The sequence below is a fragment of the Sinohyriopsis cumingii genome, chromosome 14 (assembly GCF_028554795.1).
Source record: "Sinohyriopsis cumingii isolate HCF-2022 chromosome 14, ASM2855479v2, whole genome shotgun sequence".
Lineage (NCBI taxonomy): Eukaryota > Metazoa > Mollusca > Bivalvia > Unionida > Unionidae > Sinohyriopsis > Sinohyriopsis cumingii.
Window position 1 is genome coordinate 845,877 of NC_142974.1, and position 21,181 is coordinate 867,057.

Below are 21,181 nucleotides of genomic sequence, written 5' to 3' on the forward strand. Positions count from 1 at the left end.
TACTTAATTTATTAAATCACATTAGTCGATATGTATTATCCATCACTCTCTCTCTCTCTCTCTCTCTCTCTCTATATATATATATACACACACTTTCTGGACCCACATTGATATTTTAATTGAACTTTGTCATTTTTTATATTTAACTTGACAGTGTCTCGCGACGCATGATATACTTCTCGTGACCTTTTCCCTACTATTAACATTGCCCTTTTATCCTGTCTTTGGGTTGGTGTTTCACAGAACAGCAACGTAAGTTGGTCAGTTAATTGGAGCTACATTGCCCTGCCAAAGAAAACATTAATGTACCTAACCTGCCCTGATCCAGTGATATGATTCGAACATTTCGTGTGAAAATAAATGCCAACAGCTGTTGATAGATTTGGTTTATTACCGAAAGTATAAAGTTTTGAGTTCCATTTTTCACAATTAATTTTAAATAGGGACTTCACCATTCTTTCCTTTTCATAAACAATGGGTTGACTCCATAATCAAATAAAAGGCTAAACCAATTCATAAGCTGCTACATAAGCGTGTGGACACAGTCACTGGGTTATGACAGTCTTGTAGAAAGCTATAGTAGTGGGGTCAATATGAACTGGGAATATTTAATGAACCATTTGCATGAAAATACCAGACGTGATACAAGCGATATGTTACCCACTTCTTGTGATCTTTTCCCTAATGTTGGACTTGACTTTGAAGCTAGGTGTGCGTGTGTGTGTGTGTGTGTGTAACATTTCTAATCGCATGATAGGTTATACATGTCGTTGGTGGAGGAAGAACCCGCGAAGAACCACCGATTCATCGGAAGCTACATGCAAGCTTTCTCGTCTAACCGAGTCGAGACTCGAACCCACGCGGACAAAGGTGAAATGTAGGTGATGCATAAATAAGAGACCACTAGACACCCCAGGGCTGCCGAACTTTAAGCTAGAGGCTTTATTAGGTGTGAATCTGAGTAAAGTTTCATCAGAGCAACTGTGCATTTATTTATAGGGGTTAAAAAGTGACAGATGAATTAGGAAAGAGACTAATCACTTACATTATTCTTTATTGTGACCTTTAGTTTTAGTCAGCGAGTATTATTGAATACGCGAGCCAAGTCAAGATATATTGAGGGGTCAAATTTTCAGTTAAACATCTTCATGGTTCAAAAGGTCAATAGTAATGACCAATTTATATTTTCCCTTGACAGTGAGGAATACCACAGCCCTGCTATCGAATGTGTCCACGATCACGTCATACATTGCTAGTTAAAGTTTCAATAAAAAATCTACAATGACTTAAAAGTTAAACTAGGTACGAGAAAACAAGTAGAATTTCTTATTTCCCTTCCGAGACCCCGTGGCTACAATACTATGCAACACTGTCTATAGATGATATATAACTGGCTAAAACTTCATTGAAATATGTTCGGTGATTCAAAAGTGTTACATCGTACAATGATACAACTTACAGAATAACATTTTTCTTCAGTGACCTTAACCGCGAGGCAGTGGCGTGGCTATAGTACGTGGTGAATCGTTGTCAACAGATAGGTGGACGACGTCAGAACATAATGTCCCAATTAAAGAATACCCGGGCTCTATAATACAAGTCTAACCCAGGAATGTAACTGGATCACGAATGTGCCACCAGTGCTGAAAAAGTTACCAAAGCGGAAAACTAAACCAGACGAATGCTAGGTACGAGTACACGAGAAGCGGGTACAGCCTGAGTGTTGAGCTAGCCATCAGGATCTGATAATGATTGCATTTATTTAGATAGATAACTAAAAGGAAGTTATCTAAAAACTAAGAACTTTGATGTTAATTTTGAGTGTGGACGGATGTAAGGAAGAACACGCACATGGACGCTAAATTAATCGCTATGTCGAACTTTTGTGAATGCGGCCTTGACAAAAAAAAAATAATCTTGCTGGATATTATTTCTCACAATGTGAAATTTAATAACAAAACATTCGAAGAGAGTATACTAAGTTGTGGCAAAAAAGAAAATATTCACATACCTAATTATTACATGTACCGGAGAATATGTCATTTTCGGTTCCGGATTTGTTACTGCTTTAGCAAGATTATTTTCCTCTCAGCATTCACTGGTTAACTAATTATTTGCAACAAAAAAATAACTTTTTTCTTTCAAAACATTATACAATAGAATTTCACCTAAAAACAGTAGTTTTTTTTAATAATAATTTATACTGACAACCAACAGAATTATTATCTCTAAAACATCTGACTTGCATTTGAGGTGAAATATGATGGTGAAATTCATTTGATTAGAACTCCAAACAAGCATATGAGGTTATGCTAATAGTTAGGTTTTGTTCTTAGTTTAACTTTTGTGTTTTAAGTTGGGCCAGGCTACACATATTTGTTCTTAGTTTAACTTTTGTGTTTTAAGTTGGGTCAGGCTACACATATTTGTTCTTAGTTTAACTTTTGTGTTTTAAGTTGGGTCAGGCTACACATATTTGTTCTTAGTTTAACTTTTGTGTTTTAAGTTGGGTCAGGCTACACATATTTGTTCTTAGTTTAACTTTTGTGTTTTAAGTTGGGTCAGGCTACACATATTTGTTCTTAGTTTAACTTTTGTGTTTTAAGTTGGGTCAGGCTACACATATTTGTTCTTAGTTTAACTTTTGTGTTTTAAGCTGGGCCAGGCTACACATATTTGTTCTTAGTTTAACTTTTGTGTTTTAAGTTGGGCCAGGCTACACATATTTGTTCTTAGTTTAACTTTTGTGTTTTAAGTTGGGTCAGGCTACACATATTTGTTCTTAGTTTAACTTTTGTGTTTTAAGTTGGGTCAGGCTACACATATTTGTTCTTAGTTTAACTTTTGTGTTTTAAGCTGGGCCAGGCTACACATATTTGTTCTTAGTTTAACTTTTGTTTTAAGTTGGGTCAGGCTACACATATTTGTTCTTAGTTTAACTTTTGTGTTTTAAGTTGGGTCAGGCTACACATATTTGTTCTTAGTTTAACTTTTGTGTTTTAAGTTGGGTCAGGCTACACATATTTGTTCTTAGTTTAACTTTTGTGTTTTAAGTTGGGCCAGGCTACACATATTTGTTCTTAGTTTAACTTTTGTGTTTTAAGTTGGGTCAGGCTACACATATTTGTTCTTAGTTTAACTTTTGTGTTTTAAGTTGGGTCAGGCTACACATATTTGTTCTTAGTTTAACTTTTGTGTTTTAAGCTGGGCCAGGCTACACATATTTGTTCTTAGTTTAACTTTTGTTTTAAGTTGGGTCAGGCTACACATATTTGTTCTTAGTTTAACTTTTGTGTTTTAAGCTGGGCCAGGCTACACATATTTGTTCTTAGTTTAACTTTTGTGTTTTAAGCTGGGCCAGGCTACACATATTTGTTCTTAAGATCTCATGTTCAAACACCGCGACATTATAATTAAAATTTTATGTAATGTTTATATTATGTGCTATGGGACAATTGTTCAATTATAGGGTTTTGGACAAGTCCAGAAGATAAGCTTTCAAAACTGTTCTCTATAGGGCATTGTGATTATATCGTGTTGAAATAATTAGGACATACTAATCACATAAATCCATGGGATAATTACAGGCACCTTATGCCCAATGTCTGATAAATTAGGGACTGACCATTTAATTTTCAAATGGGTGTGAGGGGTGGATTGTTAGTCTGAATGGCTTGAACAGAATTCTTTTGATTAATAAAAAGAAAACATTATTGAATCCATGATACTAGTTAAAACAATGAGTGGGGTTGTAAAAGCAATATTTTGGTTTGAAGGAATCAATGCCACTACACCCCACTTCATTAAATGTAATATCCACTCATGTGCCAAAATGGTCATTTAACAGTTTGGGGTTTGCTTTTTTTATGTTGGACGTGTCTGGCAAAATTTGGAATTTTAGAATCTCTGATCTGTATACAACGTATGCAACAATGTTTCCATGGTAACATAATGAAATGAGGAAATTCTAGTTGAAAGGAGCTATAATCAACTTGTTTGACATGTGTACCATGTTTGGTTGAAATATCTTGAATGGCTTGAGAGTTATGCTCCAAAAATGAAAATATTCAAGTGCAGACAGACAGATGAGCATAATGAGATAACAATCACAATGATTTCTATCTGCAAGTGCTCCTCTTATGTTTGTGTTCAATATGTTGTTGTTATAGGGCTTAACGCCATTTTTCAGCACAAGATAGGATATACATGGCGGCCAGTATTAATGGTGGAGGGTGCTTTAGACCACTTGGCCACTCGGGGCCCTGTGTTCAATATGAATTTAATCCCAAACAGCATAGATCCAGATATGTTTTCACATAGAACACTGTTGTATCATTGTATTATCGTTGAAAGCTAACAGTGTGGACCTTATCTGGCATATTATGTGATGACAAATTGGTGTATATTCACAGCTGTATGGGCATTACACACAATTAAATACAATATATGCTTCCCAAAACCAAACTAAAATCGAAAACTAAGACAAATGCTCCTGCTGTGAAATCATTGTTGTTTACCAGTTTGGGTGGGGTACTAATTCTAGTGGGGGTACCAATTTTAGTGATGAAACAATCCTAGTGGGGTACCAATTTCAGTGGGGTAGCAAGTTTAGTAGAGTATCAATTTCAGGGCATATCAATTCTGACTAGGTACAATTTTATTGGTGTACCGATTTCAGTGATATACCAATACTAGTGGTTGCCAGTTTCAGTGGGGTGCCTATTCTGGTGGTTGCCAGTTTCAGTGGGGTGCCTATTCTGGTGGGGTCCAATTTCACTGAGGTAGTAATTTTAATGGCCTAGTAATTATGGCTGGGTACCAATTTTATTGGAGTACAAAAATCAGTCATGTACCAACTGTAGTGGTGTACCAATTTCAGTGGGGTGCATATTGTAGTGGCATACTTATTTCAGATGGGTACCAATTTCAGTAGAATACCAACTCTAGTGGGGTGCCAGTTTGAAACAGGGTAACAAACTTAAATGGGTTCCAATTTCCGTGGGGTATTAGGTTTACTGGAGTACCAATTCTGTAGGGTACCAATTTATGTTTATTTAATCCAGCTACAAACCATGAATTACAAGAACCCAAATAAGCAAGGGTCATTTCTGTGAAAACAATAAAATCCCTGCCCCCCAATCAACAAACTGTTTCAAAAAATGTAATTTTCCTTTTATTAAAAAAAAATTACCGTGAAAAATAAATAAATTCAAAGTATTTTCAATTATGCAAACTAAAAGTCAACAAATACTCTACTAAACCTGCACTAGATAACCGACTTTCAAAATATAAAATACAGCTGTAAATCAAACATTTTGTTTTCCGCATTCCGCATTTTCTTAGATCAGTTTCCTTTTTCACAAAATTAAAAGGATTTCATGTGTGATACAAATGAAATTTTCTGGTGAAAACAACCCACAATTATATCAATTTGATGCTTAGCACATAAATTCAATAAATACAACTTCGTATGCTTTGATAGTAAGATGTTTTAAATGAAGCCACAAAATCTCACCAATAACTTAGGGGAAACACAAAAAAAAAATCCTGCTAATGAATACAATTTTTAATCACTAATGTCAATTCTAACTAACGCTTTTAAATAATTTACATTAATGAAATTGTTTAAGTTTGCAAATTATGGATTTAAAATATTGTTTTCTTAATGTCAATGTAATGAGAATAAGGAGGGCTGAAGTGGCACTTAATTTACATAAAAACAAGGGATACTGCAATTTTCAGTCTTGTAATTAATAAACATACTTTTCTAAATAATCTGTATAGTATTTTATACCTTGTCCTTTCAGTATACATCATGAAAGTTTAAACTAACATTGCAGAAGTTTTGAAGTTATTGATTTATTGTGGTGGCTTCCTTTTAAAAGCATGTACTACCTTGTTGGTGGAAGAATATCAAAGGGAGCTAACTACTATCAAGCATAATAATTTACCTAACTTGATCTACCTCAATTAATATATCAAATTTACATCTGTTACCATTTTTTTATCAACACCATCAAACTAGTTGTTATTTGCAGGAAAACATGCTACATTTGGTACATGCTGTTCCATTTAAACATACATAGTAGCCAGTGGAAGGTAGCTTTTATTTTATAAATATATGCCATGGTACTGTGATGACCAAAGAGTTCATACAAAAATGAAACAAAATTTCTAAATTCAATTTGCTGGCAACTACTCTACATTAAATGACCATTCCTGGGTCCCAAGTATGTTTAATTGAAACATGCCTAAAAGGGAAATGGACACGATGCCTTAAGCATGGTGGGACTGAAATCTGTACGAGCTGACAAGAAATAATAAAGTATACAACAAATCCTCCAGAATGGAAATTTATGAATATTTCCAGTAAAACTAAAATTGCTGTGTCATGTATGTTTGCAAAACATTTTATACCATGTAATACAGAAGGTCAACATGCATAAAAATACATTTAACTTAAAATTATTGATAAAGAAGAGTCTTACTATAAATGAAATTAACAAAATGCTATATTTTTAAAAGCAATGTAAGGTGGCAGACAAAAATAGTAAAAATAGGCAGCATGACATAAGTTTATTCTAATGGTGAACACAATCTGTTGTTACTGACTTGTCAATAAATATTTACTCAGCTATGAAGTAGCTCAATGCTAGCGCAGTTGCTGAAAAAAATGTCTGCAATACAGCCATTGAGCATCACCTTTGAATAAAATGACAAAGAATGCACCATAATATCTATGTAGAACACAGTCAACTCCAAACACTGTACACCCATAATGCTCCTGCAATTTTGAATGCATGATGATGGTTCACACTGTACATGGTAAATAAGGTATAAATTACTTTGTATTCATCTACCATAATACACCTGTAGATCTGAATCAGACAATGGTCCATATTGTGTATGGTGAATACAGAATAAATGACTTTGTATTCATCTACCATAATACACCTGTAGATTTGAATCTATGACAATGGTCCATATTGTGTATGGTGAATACTGTATAAATGACTTTGTATTCATCTACCATGATACAATTGTAGATTTGGGCTTATGATATTAGTGCATATGTGTGAAATATATATGGCTAATATGTTATAAATGACTTTCTATTTATCTAACTTCTAAATTTATATATATAGTATTATGATCCCAACAATTTAAATTAAATGCCATCAAAAATTCAACTTCCACATTAATTTACACAGGAAGTTTGGTCAAAATTCTAATGGTTCAAGTTTACTGGGTTGTGTAATTTCAGATATTACAAAGGACGTAGGTACCATGCAATAAGATACACATAACATTAAAATTGATAAAATAAATTACTAAAAAAAATTCTGCATGTTCAAAATCTTCCTGCCCAGAATATTATGTGAACAATCTGCATGCAACATAGAGAGGGACTTGAAGAAATCTATTTGATATATTTTATAAATGCACAGGGGTTGAAAAAAAAATTCTTTAAAAGTCCACTTCCCCACTCAGGGATGCACCCACAATAAAACTCTTATTTAAGAATCCATTATAGAAATATAATAAAGTGCAGCCAATAGTCGAGTGAGATGCTAGCTTGCATGCCACAGCAACAGGTCAACATGGTGAAATGAGTTATAAGGCAAAACTTTTTTTAACTTTATGTTACAATCATAATAATGACATCAAAGAAGGTATCTATTTCAAAAGATAACTGCTTACACTTAAGTAATCTGTAGCATAATCCCATTGTACTGCCACAACTGGGAATTATTTAAACTAAACAATGAAAACAGATATTAAATGAAAACAAATGGTGCATTTATCCCTCCAATTCAAAAACCACGAATTTTTCAATATTTTTGGACAGAAAAATAACTATAACATTAGTTATCCCTGTTAATTATCTGCATCTTTAATTACTCCACCAATGTCACCATTTATCACCTATTACCAGTCTAGCTGATTGGTTTCTTTTTATCTTAAATCTGTTTTTTTTTAACACCAAAATGCTATATTCTTGTAAGATCCCAAGTGCATTGTGTGATGGCAGAACTTTGTTTACTCTGAAGTACATTATGTGATCTACAAATGCATTATGTGATGGCAAATCTAGGTCTACTATGAAACTGGGCACAAGTGCAGAATGATATGGGTCTACCTTGTTTGAAGCTGGATACATGTGTAATATGTGATCCACATGTGTATTATGATCTGCATGTGCATTATGCAATGGCAGATCTAGGTCGACCCTTACTGAATCGGGGAATAAGTGTATTATGATCTGCAAGTGCATTATGTGGTGTCAGATATTGTTCTATCCTTTCTAAAACTATGTGCAAGTTATAACAAAAACAAATAAATAAAGAATTAAAGTGAACTATGTTTAGCTACATATTCAAGGGGTGGAAAAATTCACTGCCCAGAAGTCCAGGAGAACCTGAAAACTAAAGCTGTTCAGCCAAGTGACTCTAAGCTTAGTGAGACCTGTTTTTGATGATAGACATTTTAAAATCAGCATATTGGCAGGATGCAAAATAAAAAATGGGCAGTCTACATGTCCATGTGAAATGAAAGCTGTGAAAAGATACTTTTGCACTCATTTTCACATAATACTGCCAGAAATCCAATGTTAAATTACGAATAACATTCCTCTGAGGAATTAGAATAACTTTGAGTCAGAATCTGGCAACAAGAAGCTACTGCTGGGCAAGTGAAATTTTCAGCCTGCTTGTCTGGTGGGAAGCAATAAAACCCTGCATATGTCAATAAACAAAATGATATATCATGAAACCATTTGGTTATGGCAAATTAGAGCAATATTTATGATGTATAACAACATGAGATGGCAAATATTCTACCAAGTATATAACACCAACTCAAATCACATGTGTTTACAGATTGGCTATCATAGCCTATGACTTGGACTACCAAGTATATAACACCAACTCAAATCACATGTGTTTACATATTGGCTATCATAGCCTATGACTTAGACAACCATATCCACATTGTATTTACAACAATTTGCAAAATTACTACTTCCAGAGCCTTAAACTTGAACTCCAGATAGGTCTAAGTTTATTTTTCCAAGGAAATGTTCACAAAGAGCAACTTTTTTCATGAACAACTAATATGCTGCACACAAAAAAACACAAGTGGTCCACAAAACAACCAAACTACTTTTCTTCACGAAAAGAACACTGGCAATCTCATGAATCAATTTCCATTGCAATCAGTTAGAAATGGAAATCTTTGTCTGAAAGACACAGCATTTAAATTCCAACTTTGATCTCTCCTTGATCTTTTCCAATGGCTAAGAAATGTGACACTGACCCATATGAGGGTCAGATGGCAAAATGCTATGTGGGGTATAGCCAGTTCAAGAAATATTCATGTGTATAGAAGAACATCCGTATTAACCACGTCCAATTTTGCCATGTCATGACAATGCTGAATATCAAAAAGGAAGTGCTGAGGATTCTTGCCCTGAAAGAAAAGAAAAAATATCTGGTTAACACAAACTATATATCTGCCACCAGTTATCGGTCAAATTCTGTGTATAAAACTGACCAATCACTGGAGTACAGATTATCATGTACTCTAACTAAACTGTTTTTTATTTGAACTTTGGACATTTTTTTGAATATTTATGTTCATAGTGAAGTGTAAGCCATTTCAATTTGTACAAGTTATAACATAACATCTACAAAAGTATCGAACCATACATGTGCATGGGGCATTTAAAATAAGACACAGATCACTACTGTAATTATTTCTTATGAAGATTTATATTTGTCCACCATTTCATTTCCAGTTCTTGCTGATTACCTTTCAGAGTTTCTATTTTAAGTTGTACATATAGTATTTGATAACCACACAATCTTATTAGCATATAACACTATGATCTTGCATGTGCTAATTAGAACAAATACTGAACTGAAACTTAAATGTCCTAGAATTAGTCACAAGTACTCATGGTTAACTGACTCTGGCAAAAACCATTTGCCCACTATGGCAGCACCTACTTTCCCACTAGATAAGTTTATCTTTAAGGCACTGAAAAACCAAAATTTTTGTTTTGGTGAACAATACTCTATATCCAGTTGATTCAAGAACATAAAATTTGCATTATGTTCTTTTTTTGTAATCCAAACTATCAAGGTTGCATCTATGTTTACCTATGTGTAAGTCATGTGGCCAGTGTTCTTTAAAAAATGTAGGTCATCTATTTGTTATCATATTAACAAGAGGTTGTTGTTGTTGTTGTTGTGGGGTTTAACGCCATTTTTCAGCACGATAGGCTATACATGGCGGCCAGGATTAATGGTGGAGGAAGAACCCGGAAAACCCCGGAAAGAACCACCGACCCACGAGAAGCTACTGGCAGGCTTTCTCACATGCCCACATTGGCTGAATCTTAGACTCGAACCGCCGCAGTCAGAGGTGAGATGGCAGTGATCCGTAACGAAGAGCGCTTTAGACCACTCGGCCACTCGGGGCCCCTTAACAAGAGGTAGAAGTACTACTAATGCAAAATGAAATCGATGTTCTAGTTTAAAAAAAAAAAGTAAATCTACCATTTTAGAAAAGCTCTAAGGATCAAGCCAATTTAAATAATAACCTTTATGTTCTCCCACTTCTACAAAACACTCCAAAAGATCTTTCTGAATCAATGGTCAGAATAGCATTAGGTGAATTTCACACTATTGCTTATTTACAAACTGTTGGTTCAATGAAACAATGAAGTCAAAACTTTACTCTGAATATTTGGTCAGTATATCAAGAGTTCTACTGACCAACTATATTCAGATCCAGTAGTAGCTGTAGTGGTGTTATTAGTTGTAGGTTTCCATGGCACTTCAGCACAATAAAGGCTATATCGCAAAGATTGAAAGGAAAGTTACAGAACTGTAAGCAACAGCTTCATCTGGCAAATTATTTCAAAACCAGGTGAGAGATTTTTTATTTCAAGAAAGTTTAAATTTTTCAGCTGCATAATGTTTTAGATTGATTATACTGTAATTAACATGGCTAATTCTGTTATTAAGACCAATTTTGATTTGAGGCATTTAGTTAATCGCGTGACAAGTTATAACAATGATGGTGATTCTCCTACATCATCAGTTTCACTTTTGGCCCAACCTTAATTCACCTTGGCCAACAGGGAAGACCTGTACAGTTGTGCAGAAGAAAGTGTCTCTACAAAATTCATCCTGTTCAATTAAATTGGTCTAGATTCTATATTAAAGTTTGTTGTAATAACAGAAGTATTGATTCGTCACTGAAACAAACCAGACTGAGACATTTTCTGAATGGAGTAGTTTCCTAGGAATGGTAACCAGTGATTCGGCTGATAAAAGGCAAATGTGAAATAATTCTAAATGATTAAAAAAATTCCAATAAACAATTACCTGGTTTTAAGGAAGGGTGAAATTAGATTGGCTGCAGTTGATACAAAAACTAGAATAACTGCAAGAACGGCCAAAGCTACATTCAGAAGCTTTGTGAGGATAGTTCGAAATGTGACATTTTCCACCATCTCCATGGAAATGATCTGCTGCTGCTGTTGTTGCAACTCCATTTTTGTGATCTATGAAAAACAAAATTAGAAACAATTTATCCTCAATTGTGCTTAAATACTTGCTATCAATGAGACTCCATATTAAAAGCATATACGCGTGCTTGACGAGGGTAAGAATTTTTCAATTTCCGCGCTTTCAGTGCAGATTTTACTGAGTACTTTCTTTACAATCACCTTCTGACTACCTTTCACTTAGTGAACATTGACAATTAATTTTAAAGTATTCATCCATTATGTTTTATCTTTTAAAAAAATACTCATCCAAACAAAAAAAGTATCAATTTAGATCAGATGTTGGGTTGCATAGACAACAAGAATCACCTTTCTTATATCATTTATGATGACAAATTCAAGTACAATGCTTGCTGTTGTTCATTCATAATTAAGTACATTGTGGGGTGGGCAGTATAGCTGATCACTAGTCCTTTTGTACCTATATAAAAATCTTACATTTAATTTACAGATTTTAGGTGGCTAGACACGGAAAATAAATAAACAGCAGCAAAGGCTCAATAACTTGCTGCCCAGTATAAACTCTGCTAAGATAAAAAGAAAGTCACTACATTGCCTGCTTCTTGAAACAACAAAACATCATCATACTTGCTAACTTTTCTTGACTACTAAACAAAATCTCCCATAATTAAGCAAGTGTTATGAGAAGTAAACTGGGAATACAACTTAATGATAAATCAATATTGCATGTTTGTCTCATCTGGGTTTTGATTCTAGTATTGGTGTGTACTGGGTCTCATTTAAACCCATAAGATGATAATAACAGCTTTAATTTAATTTTCAGACAATTTTAATATTAATGCACATTTGTAAAATACTATCTAGAAAACCTGAATATTTACAAAGTACTTTCCTCAGACACTCAGACTAAATCGTCTCAACTTATGACTATGTACTGTGAATGCTGGTACACTGCCATTGTTAATAACATATTAAAATATTATTTCATTACAAAAATATATTATTTATGCACAAAAACACTTTCTCTGATCAAGTGTCTAAGATGACACTGTTGTCATGTATGTTGAATCTTGCCATTGCATGTCACCAAACAGAAATTACTAATATCAATATTATTAAGACTATTTCTGGTTATGCCATGAAATCAAGCAATCAACCCAATCCTACAGGTCAAACATGGGAGATTAATACCTTCAAGCTTTGATATTCTTAAAACCAAATCAAGGATTGATGATCAACATCAAATTTGAAAAGCATTCAAATTTTATCACGATGAATATGAAAACATTTTTGTTATAGTACTTCATATTACATATTCTATTCAATTATCCCATTCTCATCCAATCCCATACCATACCATACCCCTGCTGCAGACATTTCTTCCGACAAAAATAAACACTAAGCAGACAAGACCTTGTTTTGCTTCATCTAGTTAACCTACTTTATGAAAGTTGAAAAATCATAGTAAAATTTAATACTGCTCTTGAATATTTAGAAGAGTCATGAAAATGGCATCATGAAAGAACAGAGAAGCACCATAAAAAAAACAGGGATCCTGAGAAAAAAAGACAGAACAATGTACTCCTCTAAATAATACTAGCTGGAACACTTTGTAGAGTAGTTGATAACTCCACTTTTCACATGTAAATATAAACAATTAGTGCAAAGAGCATATAGTATTATAGTAAACAATACTGATCCATTATTTGCATAATATACTGTTCAGGAAAGTCATCTGATTTAAGGTGTGTACATGATAATGGATCTCAGGAGATAAAAAAGGTCAGATGCTATAGCGCTCATGATCAATGCTAATCAAGTTTTTTACCTTTAAAAAAATATTCATTTTTAAAAATTAGTTCAAAAGAACTACCTTTTACAACATAAAACAGTTATCAAGAGGAGATGGGGCACTGTATAATGTGCAGATATGCTGTCATTTTTCTGCATGCATAGCAAATATAATCTCACAAAAGAATGAACATGGGATTTCAGTGTCAATAACTTAAAATCTCTTTCATTTTGGAGAATTTTCTTGATGCAATTGATTGACAGTGATGCTGCAAGCTTGCACAATGAAGTGTTTCACTGATTTTGCTATTTTAATGCATCTTAATGGTGATGCAAAACTCAAAGATGGTTTGCAATCTCCACCTGACAGCCAGTGAATAATTCAGTATACTTTTACAAACTGTTGAAAAGACTGCCAAACTTTTGTTGCTGTATAAATTTTAAAATGATGCATAATAAAAATCTGCTTTTATTTTATATCTAATGTTAAAATCTTGAGAAGGGGGGATAGAGGTCATTTATGTGATATCATAAATTAGTTTCCGTTTTACGACTGTGATAATTGATACATATTTGGAATGTGTTAATGTTGGATAGAGATGTCCACATCATAATATCAGAAAATGATTATTAGAGTTATGCATCATTTAGCGGTGATACCATAACCTGTGCCTGACTTGGACAGTATTCGATGGTCACAGTAAAATTGACCTAAACCATGACATTGCTAACTCCTAAAGCAATAGATTCCTTGCAAACTATTAATTAAATTTGTCAAGTCAAGCTGAACATCTATATCTTACTTCTAGCCACAAAAGCAAGCAACCCAGTCTGGTGCAGATTGTATGTGATCTTACCCTAGTTTGACAATTTTCAAGCAAGTCATGGATATCTGTAGTCCTCTCGTCAAGTCGATATTCAAGCTTTTCCTCCATGCTAGCAATATCCTGCAAAACAATAAGTATAATGTACAAGAAGGCATTTAGGATATCAGCTAGAAATGTGTTCAGGAACATTGATGTCCTGCCAATAGTACTTAAAACCGGATCAAAATGCATAGCTTAACTAAGTTGTGTATCAGTTTATGGATGGAAGGATAGATGTACCGATGGATGGATGGATGGATGTAAAAATCTATGGATGGATGGACAGATGTAAAAATGTATGGATAGCAGGACAGATGTGCTAATGTATTGATGTATGGAAAGATGTAAATATGTATGGATGAATGGACAGGTGTACCAAGATATGGATGGATGGGCAGATGTCAAAATGTACATATGATGGTGCAGTTATGCAAATATGCTTACTAGCCTAAATGTGAGCACTGAACCATTGAGTCAGAAGGGAGAGGTAACTGTTACAGCAACTCATGAATGTTCAACTGTCCAATCAAACTGTACACAAATCTGAATCTATTGACTTTTCAAACAAGTTATATTAACTTATAACACTTCCATGCAATAATCATATGTGACAGAGGTATAGGCATAATTTTGGCTAAAACAAGTTGACCTTTAGTGCTTACCACATGCATCTTGTGATTTCATCTTGCACAGGTGGGCTAGTTTATGCAGGGATCAAGAATTTAAAAAAAATGTTTCTACCGATCAGTTTGGTGTGTGATTGGCACTTATGTGAATAGGCTTCTAAACGAGTATATATGGTAATAAAATCATGTTTAACTATTCTAAAAAATATGAAATAATACATCACAGGGTGTCATTTTTTTTGACAATGTGTAAAATAAACCAATAAGACAGAAATAAAAACAACAGCCATCAACCTACAGTCCCATTTTTGGAATAAGTAATAATCTGAGTCCCCTATCTTCAAAGGAGTTTTGTTTTTGTGGGGTACTATTAACATATCTATCATGCCGAGCTAATTGCTTTTCAGAAAGTCACGCAGTGGTAGCCACTCCAGGTGGGTATTAAACAGATGACCCTTGTATTACAAGTCTGCTACTTCACCACCCAAGCTACCCTGGATCTCTACACATCTCTGAATTTCCTGACTGCCGCAGAACATCAATTTCATGAGTCAATAAACACTGATCCTGTAGAGAGATGACAGAATGTCTTCTGTAAAATGTCAAATTATAATGACTTTTTAAAGGGACAACAGAATGCCTTCCCCAAAATGTTGTTGTAGGGTTTAACGCCATTTTTCAGCACACAATAGGCTATACATGGCAGCCAGTATTAATGGTAGAGGAAGAACCCGGAAAAATCACGGAAAGAACCACCGACCCACGAGAATCTACTAACAATCTTTCTCACATACCCACATTGGCCAAATCGGAGACTTGAATCCACGCAGACAGAGGTGAGATGGCAATGATCCGTAACGGAAAGCGCTTAAGACCACTCGGCCACTCGTGGCCCCTTGGAGAGAGGGAGGTAAGGATAGACTTCCACTCTGACCGTCAATACTACACTATATCAAGATCACAATATAAAACTAAACACTACATATATGCAGAAATATATCTGCATTTCTATTTATTATGGTATTCATAAACTTCACTTGTTCTTGTGGTTATTTATCAAGACATGATCCTGTGGCAGACCTGAACTTTCTCAACTGCTTGATCGTAAATTTGTTTTCTAAACAGTTCCGACTTCTTGCCTGCTGGTTGATCTTGGTGAATAAAATTGCTGACAAATTTTCTGCAGCTAAGGAGGCCCTAAAATCTGTCTATTTTTCCACACTAGAGAAAATACTCTTTGGCTGTCACTGTTGCTGTGAGGAATGCACAGGAGCTGCAGCACTTCTGGTTCTTCCACAGGAAATTCGGAAGCGATTTTTTAGTCCGGGAACATTTGTTGGAACATATGTTTAGCATGATCTCCAGGTGATAAAGGTAGATTGTGCTCAACAAGAAAACTCACAAATAATGCTTCAGCGTTGGTAACTTCTTGCAGGTCTTCCGCCGATGGTTTAAAATAGTCCAGAGTTGAAATCTGCAAATTCTTAATTTTCCCAACTTCTATGTGTTTTTTGCAACTGATGTACTTCCTCGCATCGTCTCTGTGACCATGCGCAATACTACAATTTGTGGCACACAGTGTGCAAAAAGCATGATGCATATCAATGTTTAATGGCATAATGCATGGCCAATTTTTGATATATTCCAAATTAAACTTCAATTTTTGAGCAATACATTTCTTTTTCCTTGGTGGTAAAGACATTTTCAAGATCTTACATGCGATGCTGAACGGTAACTCAAATCAGTGTTGATGATGCATGCGCAGAGCAAAATTCCGGTTAAGCCCCAGTTACTCTCAAAAGCATTTGTAAAACTACTCTTATACATATCGATTAAAATAGGCTAAAATGCTTGCTACCGAGCCAACTGTACTAATCGGTTGTAGTTCTACTAATATTGCGACCAGCAGTACCGGACCATTTTGGCAACTGTGACTATCACGACTAGCGCTTAACAGAAAATCGGTTATTTTATTAAAGATTTAAAACAATTGAGAATTGGAGAATTCGTGAATGTTTGGCTTGCGGCATGAATCCATGAATCGCTGAAAAAGTCGTGAAATTCACGCCAAATTTGTGAAGGTTGGCAGCTATGAATATATATACTTTTTTCCCCCAAAGAGTTAAGATTAGAAATCTATGATGTGCAGAATCCATGTAAAAAAAATGCCTGCCTGCTGAAGATAAATGACTTTAACATGTGGATTAAATATACTTTCTTGGAAACTGAAAACATCTGCTTCATTCTTATTTTTCATCCCAATGCAATATTCTTTCATGATATAATCACAAAATGTTTCATATATAGGGTTGGATAATTCTTCAAGATATATATTATTTTAAGCTGATTTGCAACTAACCTGTCTGAGATTGACAACTTCATGCTGATGCAGTTCTGTAATGTCATTCATCTGTTCCTCCAGTCTCTCCATTTTAAACTTGTCTTCATCAAACATTCCTCTCAGACCTGCAATCTCATTCTGCACAGCATTCTGTAAGACAGAAAAGAGGTCACATGAAAAGTTTCATCAAAATCGATTGAAGAATTGTCGAGGGATGTATGACAAAAGAAAGAACATACTAGAACTCCGGTCATCTTTACTCTACACATTTGGGATGGAATAATTTAATCAGAGAAGTCTCTGGATCTAATTCATGAATTAAATATCAAAACAAAACCTTTTTCGTAAGAGCTAAGTGATTCTTACTCCCAAAGGTAACAAAAATGCTGCTAACAATCGGGTTATAAATAGGGCTGCAAACTGAAATATAGGTCACAGTGATCAAGTTTATACTGATAGTTGTAGTTCTCGTGAGACATATACATACCAAGTCATGTGACTGCAAATAGTAGCATCTGAGAAACTGACCTAAATGTAAATCCTAACCTCAGTGTTGATGACACATAGACATGAATAGACTGACTTCCTGACAAACATCATCAATCTGTGATTCCTGAATGGTCTTGCAATTTGGCCAAAAATTCATTCCCAATAATTGTACTACACCATCTCTACCAAACAACACATACTGTGAATTCACTATATTTTCCTCTAGTACAAAATAATTTTGAATTTCACAGTTCCTACAAATCATAAATTTTAAGACCCAATAAACATTGTTTCTTCTAATTACAATTTTTCAATGCAAATTCATGTACCAATGAAAAAGATTTAGCAAGACCATCAAAACTAACACCTCAAGAAAATAAAAGAATTTGACAATATTACTTTATGCATTTCACTATCTTCTTGATATCTCTGCAGCATATCATGGAGTCTGCTATTGACCTCTTTGAGTTCTGTTATCTCATGCAACAATGATTCCAGAGCAGTCTCTGAAATTATAATCTGTTGCAGAGCAGTCTGAGAAGTGGACTGTGGGCTGACGTGAGCACCGAATCCAGAACCAGAAGTAATGCTAGAATTATCCTCCTCGGAGTTGTATTTGAAGCTGGCAGGAAGTGTACCCCCTCCTGGGTGTGCTTTCTCTGTTTCCTCATGAGAAATTTCCTCAGATGCCTCTGTAAAAAAATAAAATTCACTTTAGTACACACCTTTGCATAAGGACACCAGCTCATAAAAAGCAATAATTAGGAATCCCTTTGTACATTTCGCTTGCAAATTCAAGTGAATTCTTTAATACAAGTCACACGGGTCATGAAGAAATTCAACACTGACATTTCAGTAGTGGATGTCATCTTTTAGAAATTGATTCTACATACCTTTAAGTGGCAAGTATTCACTTCATTTAGATTTGTATATATCCATATTCCTTTGGAAGGTCACTATTTAGATGCCCCAAAAGGTGAATATGGCAAAATCAACATTAAAGTACATAGACATTTTTGGACTAAATGAACATAAAGTTGTGATCCAGTACAATCTGGATTGATTGTCACGCACTGTGGTGTCACAAAGAAAGCTACGCATATCGATAAACAAATTCATACTACCCTCAATTGTGATGATTCAACTCAACACACTCTTATTTTGAACTTAGTTTAAGTACATGGCCACCATTGTGAAAGTGCATAGTTATAATTAATTTTTGTCTGGAAGTTTCTTGGTGACAGCTCAAGTGCAGACCATTCACTAATCAGGATTGAATAGACTTTGGTTAAAGAAAATTAGCGTTAAATTTTAAAATAACAATTTATACTTAATTTAAAATGAGTAAATGCGTATACATGAGCCATGTGACTTTTACTTTAATGGACACCACTTTACAAAGGATGCATTTGTTTTCTCTTTATGTCCATTATAGATTTCACCGCGCTTTAATTTAAAATTAATTATGTACACTGCCTAGCCACAAGTCCCTAATATTCATATATATATATATATATATATATATAATCTTGATGGTTATACATGTACAGTATAATATGCTCCACCTTATACAAGTTATATAATAAAAGTATCATTATACATCCACCCCATTTTTAAGTCATCCATATATAAACAAATTTCTTTCAGTCATAGTAACCCTGACCTCTGACCTTTCAACCACAAGACTGACATGTTTCTTCCTTACACCAAGTACATGCCATCCAAAATTTTGGGCCAGGTTTATTATGTAGAGCCAATGTCACTGCATGGAAATCATTTGGGTATTATATCAGTTGGGGACCTTGTGGTTTATCTTTGGGTATTATATCAGTTGGGGACCTTGTGGTTTATCTTTGGGTATTATATCAGTTGGGGACCTTGTGGTTTATCGTTGGGTATTATATCAGTTGGGGACTTTGTGGTTTATCTTTGGGTATTATCAGGGGACCTTGTGGTTTATCTTTTTGCCTCCAAAAATCAATAAGATATTTTTTCACCAAAATGCAAGCCATCCACAAAGTTTGTTAACCACAGATGATGGGAAACCATTTATCTCTTCTTTTAATTAGAGTGATCTTAAAGTTAGACTTTTTGAGCACAAAGTCAATAGTGTTTGCCTTATCCCAATTGCAAGCTATCTATCAAGTTTGTAAACTTTAGATGGCAGACAACTAATACTGTCTGGAAACAAAACTGTGGACTAACATCATACCAATATATACTCTTACTTATGGTGAGCAAATAAAATGGAACAGAATGGATTTTCCAAAGCAAAGATCAGTTTTATGGAAGAGAGATATTCAAATTGGCAAATTTACCATGAAGAAAGATGATGGCTTTATCCATCTACTAATACTTTTTCCATAGCCGACTCTTTCCAATAACCTCTGAAAAATTCTTTTTCCATATCAACAGCAACCACTGTTTGATTCATCAGTCTATATACTTACTGAGAGCAGGTATGTTATCTGCACTTCCAAATTTGTTCTTAATTAGATGAGCAATCTCCCTCGGCTTGGACACAATTGTGCTGAAAGAGAAAAACAAATCTGTAATAAGAACAGGCAAAAAAAGAACCAGTATTATTAGAGGTAGTAGAGAAAAAAACTTTACTAAACTGGTTATCTTACAGGTTTGGTTGGAAATAAATGCATTCAATATTCAATGTGGTATTTTGTTAGCACTACAAAACAAACTTACAATACCAATAGGTCTTAAATCAAGAAGACAGCCTTAGAGAATGTGTCACACAGTTTCGTCACCAAGTATAAAGGATGTGTAGGATCATATGGCTGTATTGGAGTGAATACTCTCACAATGACCATGTACTATCATTTTGAAACATGTAGAGACTATCTGGGACTTATCCTGATAGCACAGTTTGTATCGAATGAATACGCCATCATAATACATGGACTGTGTTTATGGCTGAATCAATACACTGTCAACTTTAGATAAACTTATGCATTTATGACAAACAAGACCACAGGCTGAATCAATACACTGTTAACTTTTGACAAACTTATGCATTTATGACATACAAGATCACAGGCTGAATCTATGTTTAAAGCTTCATGGCAATCCTCCAAGGAGACGCAGCAACTCGTGCCAAAGGTCAGACAGATGACGGTTGATGTAAAATAGACAAATAAGTTCTTCTGGCCTGTGACCAGTATAACTAAAAATCCAAAGTGGCTTGCAAAATCTTCAATACAACAAGTAAAGAAAAATTCAATGCTGGAATAGACTTACGTATATTTACAAAGGTGAGACAAAAATGATACAGAAAGCACTTACTCTTTGGCACCTTTGATATTTCCAACTACACCCCTGAAATTAGACAATTTAAAGAAAAGATTTAAAACTGTTTGTAGAAGGACAGTAAGACCTTTAAAATTGAGACAATATATAATACAATATAAATAAAGTTTAAAAAGCACATGTACATGTCATAGACAATCTACATCCCCAATGACATCAATTATTTACAAAACATTAAGCTTTCTTAGATATGGTGGTTGAATGTGAATGG

General features: G+C 34.5%; 1 protein-coding gene across 8 annotated transcripts in view; it reads right to left on the minus strand.

Annotated features, from left to right (window-relative positions):
* Nucleotides 1-371: 371 nt before the first annotated feature.
* LOC149783078 (transmembrane and coiled-coil domains protein 1-like) overlaps nucleotides 372-21,181 on the minus strand; it is a 168,031-nt gene continuing 147,221 nt past the window's right edge. For all 8 annotated transcript variants that reach the window (XM_089931296.1, XM_089931294.1, XM_089931291.1 and 5 more), the window contains 7 exons: nucleotides 20,947-20,979; nucleotides 20,100-20,179; nucleotides 18,049-18,341; nucleotides 17,179-17,310; nucleotides 14,185-14,274; nucleotides 11,394-11,572; nucleotides 372-9,468 (listed from right to left, as the gene is read on the minus strand). In XM_089931296.1, the coding sequence (XP_089787422.1) occupies nucleotides 9,342-9,468; nucleotides 11,394-11,572; nucleotides 14,185-14,274; nucleotides 17,179-17,310; nucleotides 18,049-18,341; nucleotides 20,100-20,179; nucleotides 20,947-20,979 (934 nt within the window). In that variant the 3' untranslated portion in view covers nucleotides 372-9,341. The remainder of the gene's footprint in view (nucleotides 9,469-11,393; nucleotides 11,573-14,184; nucleotides 14,275-17,178; nucleotides 17,311-18,048; nucleotides 18,342-20,099; nucleotides 20,180-20,946; nucleotides 20,980-21,181) is intronic.